Source organism: Toxotes jaculatrix, chromosome 12, assembly GCF_017976425.1.
Source record: "Toxotes jaculatrix isolate fToxJac2 chromosome 12, fToxJac2.pri, whole genome shotgun sequence".
NCBI classification, from domain to species: domain Eukaryota; kingdom Metazoa; phylum Chordata; class Actinopteri; family Toxotidae; genus Toxotes; species Toxotes jaculatrix.
In genome coordinates this window covers 11567528-11586327 of record NC_054405.1, presented here as the reverse complement: position 1 = coordinate 11586327, position 18800 = coordinate 11567528, and the positions used below count along the sequence as shown (strand labels likewise).

At 33.7% G+C, this 18800-nt stretch overlaps 1 protein-coding gene across 1 annotated transcript in view; it reads left to right on the top strand.

Annotated features, from left to right (window-relative positions):
* slc25a35 (solute carrier family 25 member 35) overlaps positions 1 to 18800 on the top strand; it is a 56070-nt gene that overhangs the window by 32191 nt on the left and 5079 nt on the right. Inside the window, exons 2-4 of the mRNA XM_041052159.1 lie at positions 16655 to 17134; positions 17271 to 17336; positions 17423 to 17575. Of these exons, the coding sequence (XP_040908093.1) occupies positions 16763 to 17134; positions 17271 to 17336; positions 17423 to 17575 (591 nt within the window). The 5' untranslated portion in view covers positions 16655 to 16762. The remainder of the gene's footprint in view (positions 1 to 16654; positions 17135 to 17270; positions 17337 to 17422; positions 17576 to 18800) is intronic.

The following is an 18800-nucleotide window of genomic DNA, read 5'->3' as shown; positions in this document are numbered from 1 at the left end:
GTATAGTAAGGCGTCAAAATCGGCCAAAAAAAGTCAAAATTTTTTTGGACCTCAAAATGTCATAAAAAACGTCATAGTATAGTATGGCGTTTTTTTCGGCCAAAAAAAGTCAAAATTTTTTTGGACCTCAAAATGTCATAAAAAACATCATAGTATAGTAAGGCGTCAAAATCGGCCAAAAAAAGTCAAAATTTTTTTGGACCTCAAAATGTCATAAAAAACGTCATAGTATAGTATGGCGTTTTTTTCGGCCAAAAAAAGTCAAAATTTTTTTGGACCTCAAAATGTCATAAAAAACATCATAGTATAGTAAGGCGTCAAAATCGGCCAAAAAAAGTCAAAATTTTTTTGGACCTCAAAATGTCATAAAAAACGTCATAGTATAGTATGGCGTTTTTTTCGGCCAAAAAAAGTCAAAATTTTTTTGGACCTCAAAATGTCATAAAAAACGTCATAGTATAGTATGGCGTTTTTTTTCGGCCAAAAAAAGTCAAAAAATTTTTTGACCTCAAAATGTCATAAAAAACATCATAGTATAGTAAGGCGTCAAAATCGGCCAAAAAAAGTCAAAATTTTTTTGGACCTCAAAATGTCATAAAAAACGTCATAGTATAGTATGCCGTTTTTTTCGGCCAAAAAAAGTCAAAATTTTTTTGGACCTCAAAATGTCATAAAAAACGTCATAGTATAGTATGCCGTTTTTTTCGGCCAAAAAAAGTCAAAAAATTTTTTGACCTCAAAATGTCATAAAAAACATCATAGTATAGTAAGGCGTCAAAATCGGCCAAAAAAAGTCAAAATTTTTTTGGACCTCAAAATGTCATAAAAAACGTCATAGTATAGTATGGCGTTTTTTTCGGCCAAAAAAAGTCAAAATTTTTTTGGACCTCAAAATGTCATAAAAAACGTCATAGTATAGTATGGCGTTTTTTTCGGCCAAAAAAAGTCAAAATTTTTTTTGACCTCAAAATGTCATAAAAAACGTCATAGTATAGTAAGGCGTCAAAATCGGCCAAAAAAAGTCAAAATTTTTTTGGACCTCAAAATGTCATAAAAAACGTCATAGTATAGTATGGCGTTTAAAATCGGCCAAAAAATGTCAAAAAAATTTTTGACCTCAAAATGTCATAAAAAACGTCATAGTATAGTAAGGCGTCAAAATCGGCCAAAAAAAGTCAAAATTTTTTCGGACCTCAAAATGTCATAAAAAACGTCATAGTATAGTAAGGCGTCAAAATCGGCCAAAAAAAGTCAAAATTTTTTTGGACCTCAAAATGTCATAAAAAACGTCATAGTATAGTATGCCGTTTTTTTCGGCCAAAAAAAGTCAAAAAATTTTTTGGACCTCAAAATGTCATAAAAAACGTCATAGTATAGTATGGCGTTTTTTTCGGCCAAAAAAAGTCAAAATTTTTTTGGACCTCAAAATGTCATAAAAAACGTCATAGTATAGTATGGCGTTTTTTTCGGCCAAAAAAAGTCAAAAAATTTTTTGACCTCAAAATGTCATAAAAAAACGTCATAGTATAGTATGCCGTTTTTTTCGGCCAAAAAAAGTCAAAATTTTTTTGGACCTCAAAATGTCATAAAAAACGTCATAGTATAGTATGCCGTTTTTTTTCGGCCAAAAAAAGTCAAAAAAATTTTTGACTTCAAAATGTCATAAAAAACGTCATAGTATAGTATGGCGTTTTTTTCGGCCAAAAAAAGTCAAAAAATGTTTTGACTTCAAAATGTCATAAAAAACGTCATAGTATAGTATGGCGTTTTTTTCGGCCAAAAAAAGTCCAAAATTTTTTTGACCTCAAAATGTCATAAAAAACGTCATAGTATAGTAAGGCGTCAAAATCGGCCAAAAAAAGTCAAAATTTTTTTGGACCTCAAAATGTCATAAAAAACGTCATAGTATAGTATGGCGTTTTTTTCGGCCAAAAAAAGTCAAAAAATTTTTTGGACCTCACAATGTCATAAAAAACGTCATAGTATAGTAAGGCGTCAAAATCGGCCAAAAAAAGTCAAAATTTTTTTGGACCTCAAAATGTCATAAAAAACGTCATAGTATAGTAAGGCGTCAAAATCAGCCAAAAAAAGTCAAAAATTTTTTTGGACCTCAAAATGTCATAAAAAACGTCATAGTATAGTAAGGCGTCAAAATCGGCCAAAAAAAGTCAACATTTTTTGGGACCTCAAAATGTCATAAAAAACGTCATAATATAGTATGGCGTTTTTTTCAGCCAAAAAAAGTCAAAAATTTTTTTGACCTCAAAATGTCATAAAAAACGTCATAGTATAGTATGCCGTTTTTTTCGGCCAAAAAAAGTCAAAATTTTTTTGGACCTCAAAATGTCATAAAAAACGTCATAGTATAGTATGGCGTTTTTTTCGGCCAAAAAAAGTCAAAAAATTTTTTGACCTCAAAATGTCATAAAAAACATCATAGTATAGTAAGGCGTCAAAATCGGCCAAAAAAAGTCAAAATTTTTTTGGACCTCAAAATGTCATAAAAAACGTCATAGTATAGTATGCCGTTTTTTTCGGCCAAAAAAAGTCAAAATTTTTTTGGACCTCAAAATGTCATAAAAAACGTCATAGTATAGTATGGCGTTTTTTTCGGCCAAAAAAAGTCAAAAAATTTTTTGACCTCAAAATGTCATAAAAAACATCATAGTATAGTAAGGCGTCAAAATCGGCCAAAAAAAGTCAAATTTTTTTTGGACCTCAAAATGTCATAAAAAACGTCATAGTATAGTATGGCGTTTTTTTCGGCCAAAAAAAGTCAAAATTTTTTTGGACCTCAAAATGTCATAAAAAACGTCATAGTATAGTATGCCGTTTTTTTCGGCCAAAAAAAGTCAAAAAATTTTTTGACCTCAAAATGTCATAAAAAACATCATAGTATAGTAAGGCGTCAAAATCGGCCAAAAAAAGTCAAAATTTTTTTGGACCTCAAAATGTCATAAAAAACGTCATAGTATAGTATGGCGTTTTTTTCGGCCAAAAAAAGTCAAAAAATTTTTTGGACCTCAAAATGTCATAAAAAACGTCATAGTATAGTAAGGCGTCAAAATCGGCCAAAAAAAGTCAAAATTTTTTTGGACCTCAAAATGTCATAAAAAACGTCATAGTATAGTATGGCGTTTTTTTCGGCCAAAAAAAGTCAAAAAATTTTTTGACCTCAAAATGTCATAAAAAACATCATAGTATAGTAAGGCGTCAAAATCGGCCAAAAAAAGTCAAAATTTTTTTGGACCTCAAAATGTCATAAAAAACGTCATAGTATAGTATGGCGTTTTTTTCGGCCAAAAAAAGTCAAAAATTTTTTGGACCTCAAAATGTCATAAAAAACGTCATAGTATAGTATGGCGTTTTTTTCGGCCAAAAAAAGTCAAAAAATTTTTTGACCTCAAAATGTCATAAAAAACATCATAGTATAGTAAGGCGTCAAAATCGGCCAAAAAAAGTCAAAATTTTTTTGGACCTCAAAATGTCATAAAAAACATCATAGTATAGTAAGGCGTCAAAATCGGCCAAAAAAAGTCAAAATTTTTTTGGACCTCAAAATGTCATAAAAAACGTCATAGTATAGTATGCCGTTTTTTTAGGCCAAAAAAAGTCAAAATTTTTTTGGACCTCAAAATGTCATAAAAAACGTCATAGTATAGTATGCCGTTTTTTTCGGCCAAAAAAAGTCAAAAAAATTTTTTACCTCAAAATGTCATAAAAAACGTCATAGTATAGTATGCCGTTTTTTTCGGCCAAAAAAAGTCAAAATTTTTTTGGACCTCAAAATGTCATAAAAAACGTCATAGTATAGTAAGGCGTCAAAATCGGCCAAAAAAAGTCAACATTTTTTTGACCTCAAAAAGTCATAAAAAACGTCATAGTATAGTATGGCGTTTTTTTCGGCCAAAAAAAGTCAAAAAATTTTTTGACCTCAAAATGTCATAAAAAACGTCATAGTATAGTAAGGCGTCAAAATCGGCCAAAAAATGTCAAAAAATTTTTTGACCTCAAAATGTCATAAAAAACATCATAGTATAGTAAGGCGTCAAAATCGGCCAAAAAAAGTCAAAAAAATTTTTGACCTCAAAATGTCATAAAAAACGTCATAGTATAGTATGCCGTTTTTTTCGGCCAAAAAAAGTCAAAATTTTTTTGGACCTCAAAATGTCATAAAAAACGTCATAGTATAGTATGGCGTTTAAAATCGGCCAAAAAATGTCAAAAAAATTTTTGACCTCAAAATGTCATAAAAAACGTCATAGTATAGTAAGGCGTCAAAATCGGCCAAAAAAAGTCAAAATTTTTTCGGACCTCAAAATGTCATAAAAAACGTCATAGTATAGTAAGGCGTCAAAATCGGCCAAAAAAAGTCAAAATTTTTTTGGACCTCAAAATGTCATAAAAAACGTCATAGTATAGTATGCCGTTTTTTTCGGCCAAAAAAAGTCAAAAAATTTTTTGGACCTCAAAATGTCATAAAAAACGTCATAGTATAGTATGGCGTTTTTTTCGGCCAAAAAAAGTCAAAATTTTTTTGGACCTCAAAATGTCATAAAAAACGTCATAGTATAGTATGGCGTTTTTTTCGGCCAAAAAAAGTCAAAAAATTTTTTGACCTCAAAATGTCATAAAAAAACGTCATAGTATAGTATGCCGTTTTTTTCGGCCAAAAAAAGTCAAAATTTTTTTGGACCTCAAAATGTCATAAAAAACGTCATAGTATAGTATGCCGTTTTTTTCGGCCAAAAAAAGTCAAAAAAATTTTTGACTTCAAAATGTCATAAAAAACGTCATAGTATAGTATGGCGTTTTTTTCGGCCAAAAAAAGTCAAAAAATGTTTTGACTTCAAAATGTCATAAAAAACGTCATAGTATAGTATGGCGTTTTTTTCGGCCAAAAAAAGTCCAAAATTTTTTTGACCTCAAAATGTCATAAAAAACGTCATAGTATAGTAAGGCGTCAAAATCGGCCAAAAAAAGTCAAAATTTTTTTGGACCTCAAAATGTCATAAAAAACGTCATAGTATAGTATGGCGTTTTTTTCGGCCAAAAAAAGTCAAAAAATTTTTTGGACCTCACAATGTCATAAAAAACGTCATAGTATAGTAAGGCGTCAAAATCGGCCAAAAAAAGTCAAAATTTTTTTGGACCTCAAAATGTCATAAAAAACGTCATAGTATAGTAAGGCGTCAAAATCAGCCAAAAAAAGTCAAAAATTTTTTTGGACCTCAAAATGTCATAAAAAACGTCATAGTATAGTAAGGCGTCAAAATCGGCCAAAAAAAGTCAAAAAAATTTTTGACCTCAAAATGTCATAAAAAACGTCATAGTATAGTATGCCGTTTTTTTCGGCCAAAAAAAGTCAAAATTTTTTTGGACCTCAAAATGTCATAAAAAACGTCATAGTATAGTAAGGCGTCAAAATCGGCCAAAAAAAGTCAACATTTTTTTGACCTCAAAAAGTCATAAAAAACGTCATAGTATAGTATGGCGTTTTTTTTCGGACAAAAAAAGTCAAAAAATTTTTTGACCTCAAAATGTCATTAAAAACGTCATAGTATAGTATGCCGTTTTTTTCGGCCAAAAAAAGTCCAAATTTTTTTGGACCTCAAAATGTCATAAAAAACGTCATAGTATAGTATGCCGTTTTTTTCGGCCAAAAAAAGTCAAAATATTTTTGGACCTCAAAATGTCATAAAAAACGTCATAGTATAGTAAGGCGTCAAAATCGGCCAAAAAAAGTCAAAATTTTTTCGGACCTCAAAATGTCATAAAAAACGTCATAGTATAGTAAGGCGTCAAAATCGGCCAAAAAAAGTCAAAATTTTTTTGGACCTCAAAATGTCATAAAAAACGTCATAGTATAGTATGCCGTTTTTTTCGGCCAAAAAAAGTCCAAATTTTTTTGGACCTCAAAATGTCATAAAAAACGTCATAGTATAGTATGCCGTTTTTTTCGGCCAAAAAAAGTCAAAAAAATTTTTTACCTCAAAATGTCATAAAAAACGTCATAGTATAGTATGGCGTTTTTTTCGGCCAAAAAAAGTCAAAAATTTTTTTGGACCTCAAAATGTCATAAAAAACGTCATAGTATAGTAAGGCGTAAAAATCGGCCAAAAAAAGTCAACATTTTTTTGACCTCAAAAAGTCATAAAAAACGTCATAGTATAGTATGGCGTTTTTTTCGGCCAAAAAAAGTCAAAAAAATTTTTGACCTCAAAATGTCATAAAAAACGTCATAGTATAGTAAGGCGTCAAAATCGGCCAAAAAATGTCAAAAAATTTTTTGACCTCAAAATGTCATAAAAAACATCATAGTATAGTAAGGCGTCAAAATCGGCCAAAAAAAGTCAAAAAAATTTTTGACCTCAAAATGTCATAAAAAACGTCATAGTATAGTATGGCGTTTTTTTTCGGACATAAAAAGTCAAAAAATTTTTTGACCTCAAAATGTCATTAAAAACGTCATAGTATAGTATGCCGTTTTTTTCGGCCAAAAAAAGTCAAAATTTTTTTGGACCTCAAAATGTCATAAAAAACGTCATAGTATAGTATGCCGTTTTTTTCGGCCAAAAAAAGTCAAAATATTTTTGGACCTCAAAATGTCATAAAAAACGTCATAGTATAGTAAGGCGTCAAAATCGGCCAAAAAAAGTCAAAATTTTTTCGGACCTCAAAATGTCATAAAAAACGTCATAGTATAGTAAGGCGTCAAAATCGGCCAAAAAAAGTCAAAATTTTTTTGGACCTCAAAATGTCATAAAAAACGTCATAGTATAGTATGCCGTTTTTTTCGGCCAAAAAAAGTCCAAATTTTTTTGGACCTCAAAATGTCATAAAAAACGTCATAGTATAGTATGCCGTTTTTTTCGGCCAAAAAAAGTCAAAAAAATTTTTTACCTCAAAATGTCATAAAAAACGTCATAGTATAGTATGGCGTTTTTTTCGGCCAAAAAAAGTCAAAAATTTTTTTGGACCTCAAAATGTCATAAAAAACGTCATAGTATAGTAAGGCGTAAAAATCGGCCAAAAAAAGTCAACATTTTTTTGACCTCAAAAAGTCATAAAAAACGTCATAGTATAGTATGGCGTTTTTTTCGGCCAAAAAAAGTCAAAAAATTTTTTGACCTCAAAATGTCATAAAAAACGTCATAGTATAGTAAGGCGTCAAAATCGGCCAAAAAATGTCAAAAAATTTTTTGACCTCAAAATGTCATAAAAAACATCATAGTATAGTAAGGCGTCAAAATCGGCCAAAAAAAGTCAAAAAAATTTTTGACCTCAAAATGTCATAAAAAACGTCATAGTATAGTAAGGCGTCAAAATCGGCCAAAAAATGTCAAAAAATTTTTTGACCTCAAAATGTCATAAAAAACATCATAGTATAGTAAGGCGTCAAAATCGGCCAAAAAAAGTCAAAAAAATTTTTGACCTCAAAATGTCATAAAAAACGTCATAGTATAGTATGCCGTTTTTTTCGGCCAAAAAAAGTCAAAATTTTTTTGGACCTCAAAATGTCATAAAAAACGTCATAGTATAGTAAGGCGTCAAAATCGGCCAAAAAAAGTCAAAATTTTTTTGGACCTCAAAATGTCATAAAAAACGTCATAGTATAGTAAGGCGTCAAAATCGGCCAAAAAAAGTCAACATTTTTTTGACCTCAAAAAGTCATAAAAAACATCATAGTATAGTAAGGCGTCAAAATCGGCCAAAAAAAGTCAAAAAAATTTTTGACCTCAAAATGTCATAAAAAACGTCATAGTATAGTATGCCGTTTTTTTCGGCCAAAAAAAGTCAAAATTTTTTTGGACCTCAAAATGTCATAAAAAACGTCATAGTATAGTAAGGCGTCAAAATCGGCCAAAAAAAGTCAAAATTTTTTTGGACCTCAAAATGTCATAAAAAACGTCATAGTATAGTAAGGCGTCAAAATCGGCCAAAAAAAGTCAACATTTTTTTGACCTCAAAAAGTCATAAAAAACGTCATAGTATAGTATGGCGTTTTTTTTCGGACAAAAAAAGTCAAAAAAATTTTTGACCTCAAAATGTCATAAAAAACGTCATAGTATAGTATGCCGTTTTTTTCGGCCAAAAAAAGTCAAAATATTTTTGGACCTCAAAATGTCATGAAAAACGTCATAGTATAGTAAGGCGTCAAAATCGGCCAAAAAAAGACAACATTTTTTGGGACCTCAAAATGTCATAAAAAACGTCATAGTATAGTATGGCGTTTTTTTCGGCCAAAAAAAGTCAAAAATGTTTTGGACCTCAAAATGTCATAAAAAACGTCATAGTATAGTAAGGCGTCAAAATCGGCCAAAAAAAGTCAACATTTTTTGGGACCTCAAAATGTCATAAAAAACGTCATAATATAGTATGCCGTTTTTTTCGGCCAAAAAAAGTCAAAATTTTTTTGGACCTCAAAATGTCATAAAAAACGTCATAGTATAGTAAGGCGTCAAAATCGGCCAAAAAAAGTCCAAAATTTTTTTGACCTCAAAATGTCATAAAAAACGTCATAGTATAGTATGGCGTCAAAATCGGCCAAAAAAAGTCAAAAAATTTTTTGACCTCAAAATGTCATAAAAAACGTCATAGTATAGTAAGGCTTCAAAATCGGCCAAAAAAAGTCAAAAATTTTTTTGACCTCAAAATGTCATAAAAAACGTCATAGTATAGTATGGCGTTTTTTTTGGCCAAAAGTCAAAAAATTTTTTGACCTCAAAATGTCATAAAAAACTTCATAGTATAGTAAGGTGTCAAAATCGGCCAAAAAAGTCAAAAAAATTTTTGACCTCAAAATGTCATAAAAAACGTCATAGTATAGTAAGGCGTCAAAATAGGCAAAAAAAGTCAAAATTTTTTTGGACCTCAAAATGTCATAAAAAACGTCATAGTATAGTAAGGCGTCAAAATCGGCCAAAAAAAGTCAACATTTTTTTGACCTCAAAAAGTCATAAAAAACGTCATAGTATAGTATGGCGTTTTTTTTCGGACAAAAAAAGTCAAAAAAATTTTTTACCTCAAAATGTCATAAAAAACCTCATAGTATAGTATGGCGTTTTTTTCAGCCAAAAAAAGTCAAAAATTTTTTGGACCTCAAAATGTCATAAAAAACGTCATAGTATAGTATGGCGTTTTTTTCGGCCAAAAAAAGTCAAAAAATTTTTTGACCTCAAAATGTCATAAAAAACGTCATAGTATAGTATGGCGTTTTTTTCGGCCAAAAAAAGTCAAAAAAATTTTTGACCTCAAAATGTCATAAAGAACGTCACAGTATAGTATGGCGTTTTTTTCGGCCAAAAAAAGTCACAATTTTTTTGGACCTCAAAATGTCATAAAAAACATCATAGTATAGTAAGGCGTCAAAATCGGCCAAAAAAAGTCAAAAATTTTTTGACCTCAAAATGTCATAAAAAACGTCAGAGTATAGTATGGCGTTTTTTTCGGCCAAAAAAAGTCAAAATTTTTTTGGACCTCAAAATGTCATAAAAAACGTCATAATATAGTATGGCGTTTTTTTCGGCCAAAAAAAGTCAAAAAAATTTTTGACCTCAAAATGTCATAAAAAACGTCATAGTATAGTATGCCGTTTTTTTCGGCCAAAAAAAGTCAACATTTTTTTGGACCTCAAAATGTCATAAAAAACGTCATAGTATAGTATGGCGTTTTTTTCGGCCAAAAAAAGTCAAAAAATTTTTTGACCTCAAAATGTCATAAAAAACGTCATAGTATAGTATGGCGTTTTTTTCGGCCAAAAAAAGTCAAAATTTCTTTTGACCTCAAAATGTCATAAAAAACATCATAGTATAGTATGGCGTTTTTTTCGGCCAAAAAAAGTCCAAATTTTTTTTGACCTCAAAATGTCATAAAAAACATCATAGTATAGTATGGCGTTTTTTTTCGGCCAAAAAAAGTCAAAAAAATTTTTTGAACTCAAAATGTCATAAAAAACGTCATAGTATAGTATGCCGTTTTTTTCGGCCAAAAAAAGTCAAAAAATTTTTTGACCTCAAAATGTCATAAAAAACGTCATAGTATAGTATGGCGTTTTTTTCGGCCAAAAAAAGTCACAATTTTTTTGGACCTCAAAATGTCATAAAAAACGTCATAGTATAGTAAGGCGTCAAAATCGGCCAAAAAAAGTCAAAAATTTTTTGACCTCAAAATGTCATAAAAAACGTCAGAGTATAGTATGGCGTTTTTTTCGGCCAAAAAAAGTCAAAATTTTTTTGGACCTCAAAATGTCATAAAAAACGTCATAGTATAGTAAGGCGTCAAAATCGGCCAAAAAAAGTCAAAAATTTTTTTGACCTCAAAATGTCATAAAAAACGTCATAGTATAGTAAGGCGTTTTTTTCGGCCAAAAAAAGTCAAAATTTTTTTGGACCTCAAAATGTCATAAAAAACGTCATAGTATAGTATGGCGTTTTTTTCGGCCAAAAAAAGTCAAAAAAATTTTTGACCTCAAAATGTCATAAAAAACGTCATAGTATAGTATGGCGTTTTTTTCGGCCAAAAAAAGTCAAAAATTTTTTTGACCTCAAAATGTCATAAAAAACGTCATAGTATAGTATGGCGTTTTTTTCGGCCAAAAAAAGTCAAAAATTTTTTTGACCTCAAAATGTCATAAAAAACGTCATAGTATAGTAAGGCGTCAAAATCGGCCAAAAAAAGTCAAAATTTTTTTTGACCTCAAAAAGTCATAAAAAACGTCATAGTATAGTATGGCGTTTTTTTCGGCCAAAAAAAGTCAAAAAATTTTTTGACCTCAAAATGTCATAAAAAACGTCATAGTATAGTAAGGTGTCAAAATCGGCCAAAAAAGTCAAAAAAATTTTTGACCTCAAAATGTCATAAAAAACGTCATAGTATAGTAAGGCGTCAAAATCGGCCAAAAAAAGTCAAAATTTTTTTGGACCTCAAAATGTCATAAAAAACGTCTTAGTATAGTATGGCGTCAAAATAGACAAAAAAATTCAAAAATTTTTTTGACCTCAAAATGTCATAAAAAACGTCATAGTATAGTAAGGCGTCAAAATCGGCCAAAAAAAGTCAAAATTTTTTTTGACCTCAAAAAGTCATAAAAAACGTCATAGTATAGTATGGCGTTTTTTTCGGCCAAAAAAAGTCAAAAAATTTTTTGACCTCAAAATGTCATAAAAAACGTCATAGTATAGTAAGGTGTCAAAATCGGCCAAAAAAGTCAAAACATTTTTTGACCTCAAAATGTCATAAAAAACGTCATAGTATAGTAAGGCGTCAAAATCGGCCAAAAAAAGTCAAAAATTTTTTGGACCTCAAAATGTCATAAAAAACGTCTTAGTATAGTATGGCGTCAAAATAGACAAAAAAATTCAAAAATTTTTTTGACCTCAAAATGTCATAAAAAACGTCATAGTATAGTAAGGCGTCAAAATCGGCCAAAAAAAGTCAAAATTTTTTTGGACCTCAAAAAGTCATAAAAAACGTCATAGTATAGTATGGCGTTTTTTTTCGGCCAAAAAAAGTCAAAAAATTTTTTGACCTCAAAATGTCATAAAAAACGTCATAGTATAGTAAGGTGTCAAAATCGGCCAAAAAAGTCAAAAAATTTTTTGACCTCAAAATGTCATAAAAAACGTCATAGTATAGTAAGGCATCAAAATCGGCCAAAAAAAGTCAAAATTTTTTTGGACCTCAAAATGTCATAAAAAACGTCTTAGTATAGTATGGCGTCAAAATAGACAAAAAAATTCAAAAATTTTTTGGACCTCAAAATGTCATAAAAAACGTCATAGTATAGTAAGGCGTCAAAATCGGCCAAAAAAAGTCAAAATTTTTTTGACCTCAAAATGTCATAAAAAACGTCATAGTATAGTAAGGCGTTTTTTTCGGCCAAAAAAAGTCAAAAATTTTTTGTACCTCAAAATGTCATAAAAAACGTCATAGTATAGTATGCCGTTTTTTTCGGCCAAAAAAAGTCCAAATTTTTTTGGACCTCAAAATGTCATAAAAAACATCATAGTATAGTATGGCGTTTTTTTCGGCCAAAAAAAGTCAAAAAATTTTTTGACCTCAAAATGTCATAAAAAACGTCATAGTATAGTATGGCGTTTTTTTCGGCCAAAAAAAGTCAAAAATTTTTTTGACCTCAAAATGTCATAAAAAACGTCATAGTATAGTAAGGCGTCAAAATCGGCCAAAAAAAGTCAAAATTTTTTTGTACCTCAAAATGTCATAAAAAACGTCATAGTACAGTAAGGCGTCAAAATCGGCCAAAAAAAGTCACAATTTTTTTTGACCTCAAAAAGTCATAACAAACGTCATAGTATAGTATGGCGTTTTTTTCGGCCAAAAAAAGTCAAAAAAATTTTTGACCTCAAAATGTCATAAAAAACGTCATAGTATAGTAAGGCGTCAAAATAGGCCAAAAAATTCAAAAAATTTTTGGACCTCAAAATGTCATAAAAAACGTCATAGTATAGTGAGGCGTCAAAATAGGCCAAAAAATTCAAAAAATTTTTTGACCTCAAAATGTCATAAAAAACGTCATAGTATAGTAAGGCGTTTTTTTCGGCCAAAAAAAGTCAAAACATTTTTTGGCCGATTTTGACGCCTTACGAATTTCCCTAGGAGGAGTTCGTCAAAGTACGGTGAGTGCGAAAGGCAAAATGGTGCAGGGTGCTACAGAGCCGTTTGGCCGTGCCCTTTCGCATTGACAGTGTGAAAGAAGAATTTTGGGCAAAGTTTGGTGACTTTTTGACCACATTCAGAGGGTCAAATTAGCCGACAAAGCAGCGGAAGAAAAATAAAAGATGAGAATAATAATAATCCCTTCAGTTACAATAGGGCTTCGCACAAATTTCATGTTCGGGCCCTAATAATAATAATAAACATTAGAAAAACAATAGGGACTTTGCACCACTTGGGTGCTTGGGCCCTAAATATCAGCAGCCTGATCAGTAAATACTTCTACAGCCAACATTCTACTTAAAATGACAGTATTTTGATACCATTTACAGTAAAATGAAAACTGATGTAGCAGTACTCACTGTACTTTCTTGCTGTAGCAGGGAGTCAAATGAGCAATTTGATGCAATAAATTAAATCTGAACAGGTATCATCCACTATATATTCTTCTCCTCTTTGCTCCCTTTTCTTCCATCAGCCAGAACAAATATAAATCATCTCTGTCCTGTCAAGCTCTTGGAAGGGTGTGTCCGGAGTGTGCTGAAAATGTTGGAGCACTGAGTCGAGGTTTACTTTGCACCTGAAATCCTACTTGGTAGTTCATTAGCTGGTGAGGATTACACCCTGACATTATTGGTGGGAGCTACTTGGCAGAGGCTATTAGTGTAACTCAGCAGCAGCAGTGATCACTGATGAGGAATGCTGTTCTAACTCAATAAGCATCATTTAACTGTTAGGGTTAGGGTTCATGCTTGGTTTCAGGAGTAGCACATTTCATATAAAACAGGAAACATTAACAGAAAATATTAATCTTGACTCTTAATTGATACTGTTCTTGATTAATGATTTCCTATTTTCCTTGTCCAAGCTGCTGTGTTTTGAATCATACTAATGAGTTATAACAAAGGCTGAGATACACAGCAAAGTAAAAATGTGTTTGCCTCACAGTCTTTTGAGTGACAGTCCGGCTGAAAAGCCAAGCTCCACACTGAAAGTGGATTATCTCCCTTAGGTATCTAAGAGCACAACACAGCGTTAACATAATCTTTGATCTACTGTATGTCTGTATGGGCTTAGCTGTGTGAGAAAATGCTGTTTACATTTGATGTGTTGCTCTGCATGTGAATCAAGATCGTCACAAAAGTAGTTACACTTGCATGAACAAGGGAGAAAGAAATTAAGTGGGTACATTTCATTTGAGAGGATTTAGTGGGTGGTTGAGGAAAGAGAGAAGAGGGATTTGGATCAGGCAGCTAAAGAGGATGGGAACAAGGCCAAACAGCAGAGAAACTGTATCAGAGCACCTGTTTAAAATGAAATAACTGCTCATTTGTGGTCAAAAACACAAAGCTGCTTTCATCAATCTGCTGAAGAAGGGGAAATTCACAGGAGCCCGTCTGCACTGTCACAGGCAGACTGACACATACTGAGCCTGCTGGGAAGTCGTTTGTTGTCATTTACGATTCCTTTGGCTCAGTTTTTACCACAGTTTCACTTTGTGTAATACACAACACCGACTCTTAATGTTGCTTTCAGGATGTATCAAAGAAAATCCAACATCCTTATTTGGTATAGGAGATGACTGTGACTATAATCTAAAATACATTAAACTGATTATATTACTTTTAATAAATGTTTGCACCACAATCAACACAATACATGGCAACATAACCTGACAATTAACAAAAGGCAAGAAATTTGCATTTTTTTTCTCCCATGTTTTCCCATACATTTCAAATGCATTGCATTGGTGGTGAAGTAATTTGCAATACTGACAAATGACTGTAAAGGATGTAAAAATAATAAGAAAGGTTTACAAACACATGTTGCACTGATTCAGTTCATCTGCAGGCTTAGTAATCAGCACTGAAACTTATATGAGGTGTACTTATATGAGGTGTCTAAGGACTGGATGATTTAGAGTTCAACATTTTGTGTTTAAGTGTGAGAATTTAGCGAGCAAGTTTGGCTCTTTGCATTAAGAGTTTTGCACATTCAAACCTCAGTTGAGAGAAATGAGCCAAAGCTCAAAGTAAAATACAATAAAATAAAGAAAGAAAATCTGATATTAATATTATTCCTCATTTAAGAACTTTTACACTTCATGATCTGCTCTACATCCACACATGCTGATGATGTTTCAATTAACACAGTGCTAAACTTGTGCCACCTTCAGAAACTGTCAGGAAAATTGTTGTATACTATTCTGTGAAAGGGAAGTTACTTTTATTTGGAAACAAAACCAGATTGAACAAAGGTAAGGGAATACAAAACAAACAGAGGAAACATTTGACCCAAAACATAGAATGTAGTCCTATTAAGGACTGTTTAAGCCCATTTCCTGTCCTGTGCATCAGGCTGGGGCTGTTCAAAAGACCCTGGACATAAATCCTATTTGAAGAGGGTAGAGGTGAAACAGATTTTATTTTCCAGTCTAATCCAGCTCAGTGACGAAGAACAAACCAACCCACCCACCCAGACAAGGAGTTTAGTCTGTTGCTCAAAGACACCAATACCTGCATAGATCTTAACAGTGCCTTTTCATCTGATAAGTCAAAGGTGAGCTCACAGAAATAGTACCACAACATCTTAATCATCTACAAAGTCATAAATACAAAAATATAAACACAAGCTTACACTCATTCTTCCACCACTCCACTGCTTTAATTTTATCAGTCTAAAATGGCTTGACTTAATAATGACTTGTCTTACGGTGCTTTTAAGGCAAGTGGATAATCTTTCCCCATTTAATTAATTCAGCACAAAGGTAAAAATCTCATTACTTTTGCACACACGGAGTTGTCAAGCTGTCAAACTGTCTGCTGTCTCCTTGGGCTGCTGAGGTGAAACTGCTCCTCAGATGATTAAACCGAGATACGGTTAAAAACAGCACTGGAAGTGAATGCGCTGCCTCAGACAATAATCTCTAATTGAGAGTGATGGTGCTGACCTGGTAACCCAGTGTTTACCTGATCTCACTTCACTTCACTGAGAGGAATTTTAATAGAAATACTGAAGTTTGTCACTGCTCAGTGTCAAGAAATACTGATTTATATTAAGTACAGATAATCTGAAACTGATTACTGCCTACCTCATTTCAATTAGACATGATACTGCTGCTGTGTTAGATAGAATCAGTTTCTCTCATTGATTTACTGGTCAGACAAGGAGAACTGGATATACTGCAGCAACATGGCTGACCGTTCTCTTGTTCAGCTTGTCGGTCCCGCCATCCATCGGGGCCACAGTTAACAAATCCAGTGATAAAGAGCCGTTTTCATTGGCTGAGATTAAGCACGTCAAACGTACGTACGCCGTGGTACCAGTCTCCAGTATGAGATGTTTAGGGGGCGACGTGTGATACTAAATACAATACTAAAAATATGTCCCCATTATTCTTACAGTTCACCCATGTGAATGAATCTATTTACATTTTTTTCTTTATCAAAGTTGATCTAACATGCATTTTTGTTGTTAAATTCATAGAAGCATATCTATGTCACTTCATTACAGATGTCTATGCAAATTCAGTTAGCATGTAACACTAAAGGCATAAGCAGTAGTTATTTAACAGGTAGTTATTAGTCGATGTATTGTTGGTTATAAATTTGGGCTAGATGCACCTGATATGGCTTATGTTATTTTGTCTTTTGTTAATTATAAAATGTTAAGGGTTTTTCGGTCAAAACATTGTGGACAGAATAACATTTTTTGTAAAAAAAAAAAATTTGTAAACACGAAAACGAGCGTTTTCTAGGGAGGTCAACTGAAACTGAAACAAAAATGTATTTCGTAAACCATTACACAAACAGAGACGTCACAGAGAAGACACATTTACAGAGTCGTTTATCGGAATTACGACTTTACGGGGAGCTCCTGAAGTGGTCTCATGTCTGCTCACGGATGTAGCTCACTGTGTGTGTGTGTGTGTGTGTGTGTGTGTGTGTGTGTGTGTGTGTGTGTGTGTGTGTGTGTGCAGTATGTGGGAGGAGGAAACGGTGCTGAGCAGACAGCCGCTGATAAGAAGGACAGATCGGACTGACAGCAAGCTTTAACTCCACATCTGTCCTCCCGCCGGACGGTCGCGATGGATTTCGTGCTGAGCGGAGCGGCGGCGTGCGGAGCGTGTCTGTTCACCAACCCGCTGGAGGTCGTCAAAACGCGGATGCAGCTGCAGGGAGAGCTCAAGAGCCGGGGCACCTACCAGGTTTACTATCGCAACGTGTTCCACGCTTTTTACACCATCGGTAAAGTGGACGGTCTGAGCGGCTTACAGAAGGGACTGGTGCCCGGGCTGGTTTATCAGTTTTTTATGAATGGAGTCAGACTCGGCTCGTACGCCATCATTGAGTCCTCTGGTTACATCCACACCAACGGGAGGGTCAGCGCAGTCAAAACCACGTTAGCCGGGGCTGTGGCTGGAGTGGTGGGGGCTGTGATGGGCAGCCCCATATATTTGGTCAGTTCCTGGCTTTATTATAGGCTGTGCAGGCTTGACTTTGTTTTTCTCTGTATGATGACATGTTTGACATCTCAAGGTGAGCTGTCTCTTGTATCTGTGGAGAAAAGTAAACACAAATTCTCTCCACTGACAGGTGAAGACTCATCTGCAGAGTCAGTCTACCTCCTCTATTGCAGTTGGACACCAGTATAAACACCAGGTAAAATAATAACCTAAACTGGAAGTAATAAATATGAGTGTCAGGCATCATCATTTTTCTCATGTGTTCCTCCTCCTTCCTGCCAGGGGATGAACCATGCTCTGGCAGCCATCTACAGAGAGCATGGCATTCTGGGACTGTGGAGGGGCTCCAGCGCTGCTGTACCGAGGGTCAGCGTGGGGTCAGCTGCTCAGCTCTCCACTTTCTCCTCCTCCAAGGAGCTTGTGATCGACCTCCAGGTTAGAAATACGGCTCTCCGAGGTTTGATCTTAAAAAGTCGAAAGTGGTCTAAATTTAATGGTGATGATTGGGAGCAGGCTGGCTGGAGGTATGTGGTATCCTCAGGATTTCACCGTGGTAGCACGTCTTTCGTATGACCACATTGTTCAAGAATAAACATGACTGTTCTTTGGGGGCGGGTGGTCTGGTGTTACTCACTGCTTAGTTCAGGTAGAGCTGCTATGATCTTAGTAAACTTAAATATTAGAAAGTTTACTATCTTATATGATTGTTAAACTTTGGGTTTAGGACTGTTATATTAGGCTCTGGGAACCTGCAATGGGCATTTTTCACTATCTACACTACATCTACACCTTCTATTGGCCTACATTCAAAGACCATAAAGAAATCTTTAGTTTCAGGCTTAGAAAGACAGGCAGGGAAGAGATAAATCGCGGTCAGTGCCTGTGCACAGGTTACATAAACAGGCATTGTGGCACGACAAAGCCCTAGGCATTGCACTCTTCTGGAATAGAAATTCGACACCTTTCACCCCCCCCCCCTGCCTGAAAACATGAGGCTTACACAACTAGTGCACCAGTTCACTGGGAGCAAGTGGCAGCTGATCCAGCTCTAGCTAAAAAAAGGTCTTTGATACTAAATGCCAGAACCTCACTGATCAATGAACAGTGTTGTTTTCATTTGACCAGTCTGGCAAAGTTGTTCAGAAAAGAATCCTAACAACCTTGTGTGCAGTTTTCTTTTACTTCACTTCCAAGTACTTCCTGTCAGCTGTTTTAACTGGTTGGTGGGGTTGGTCAATGTGGAGGTAGGGACTGTTCACACCTCCCAGTGTCCCAGGCAACTGCCGGCCCACTGCCTCTGGCATAAGGTGCTACTGCTGTTTATAACATTAACAGTTGTGTTAATTTAATGCTGACTTACGTTGTTCCATAATGTTCAGGAACACAACAGGTCTGCAAGACCTTCAAAGAGGTAAAAAGTGCTGCTGCCGGGTTGTCTATTTATTGTTTTATTGTTGTGTCACTATTCTTACAGAGCGCAACACAAATTTCCTCTGAAAGTTTAGTACAAACAAAAGTTTTCATTTATATTCTGTTGCATTGTAAAACAGCAGATTTGCACAGGAAGCAGCTTTGATTGTACATAGTGGAGTGTGTGTGTGTGTGTGTAACATAGGTACTAAAAATAGAACCGTTTCACTGAATGTAGGAGAGCATGACC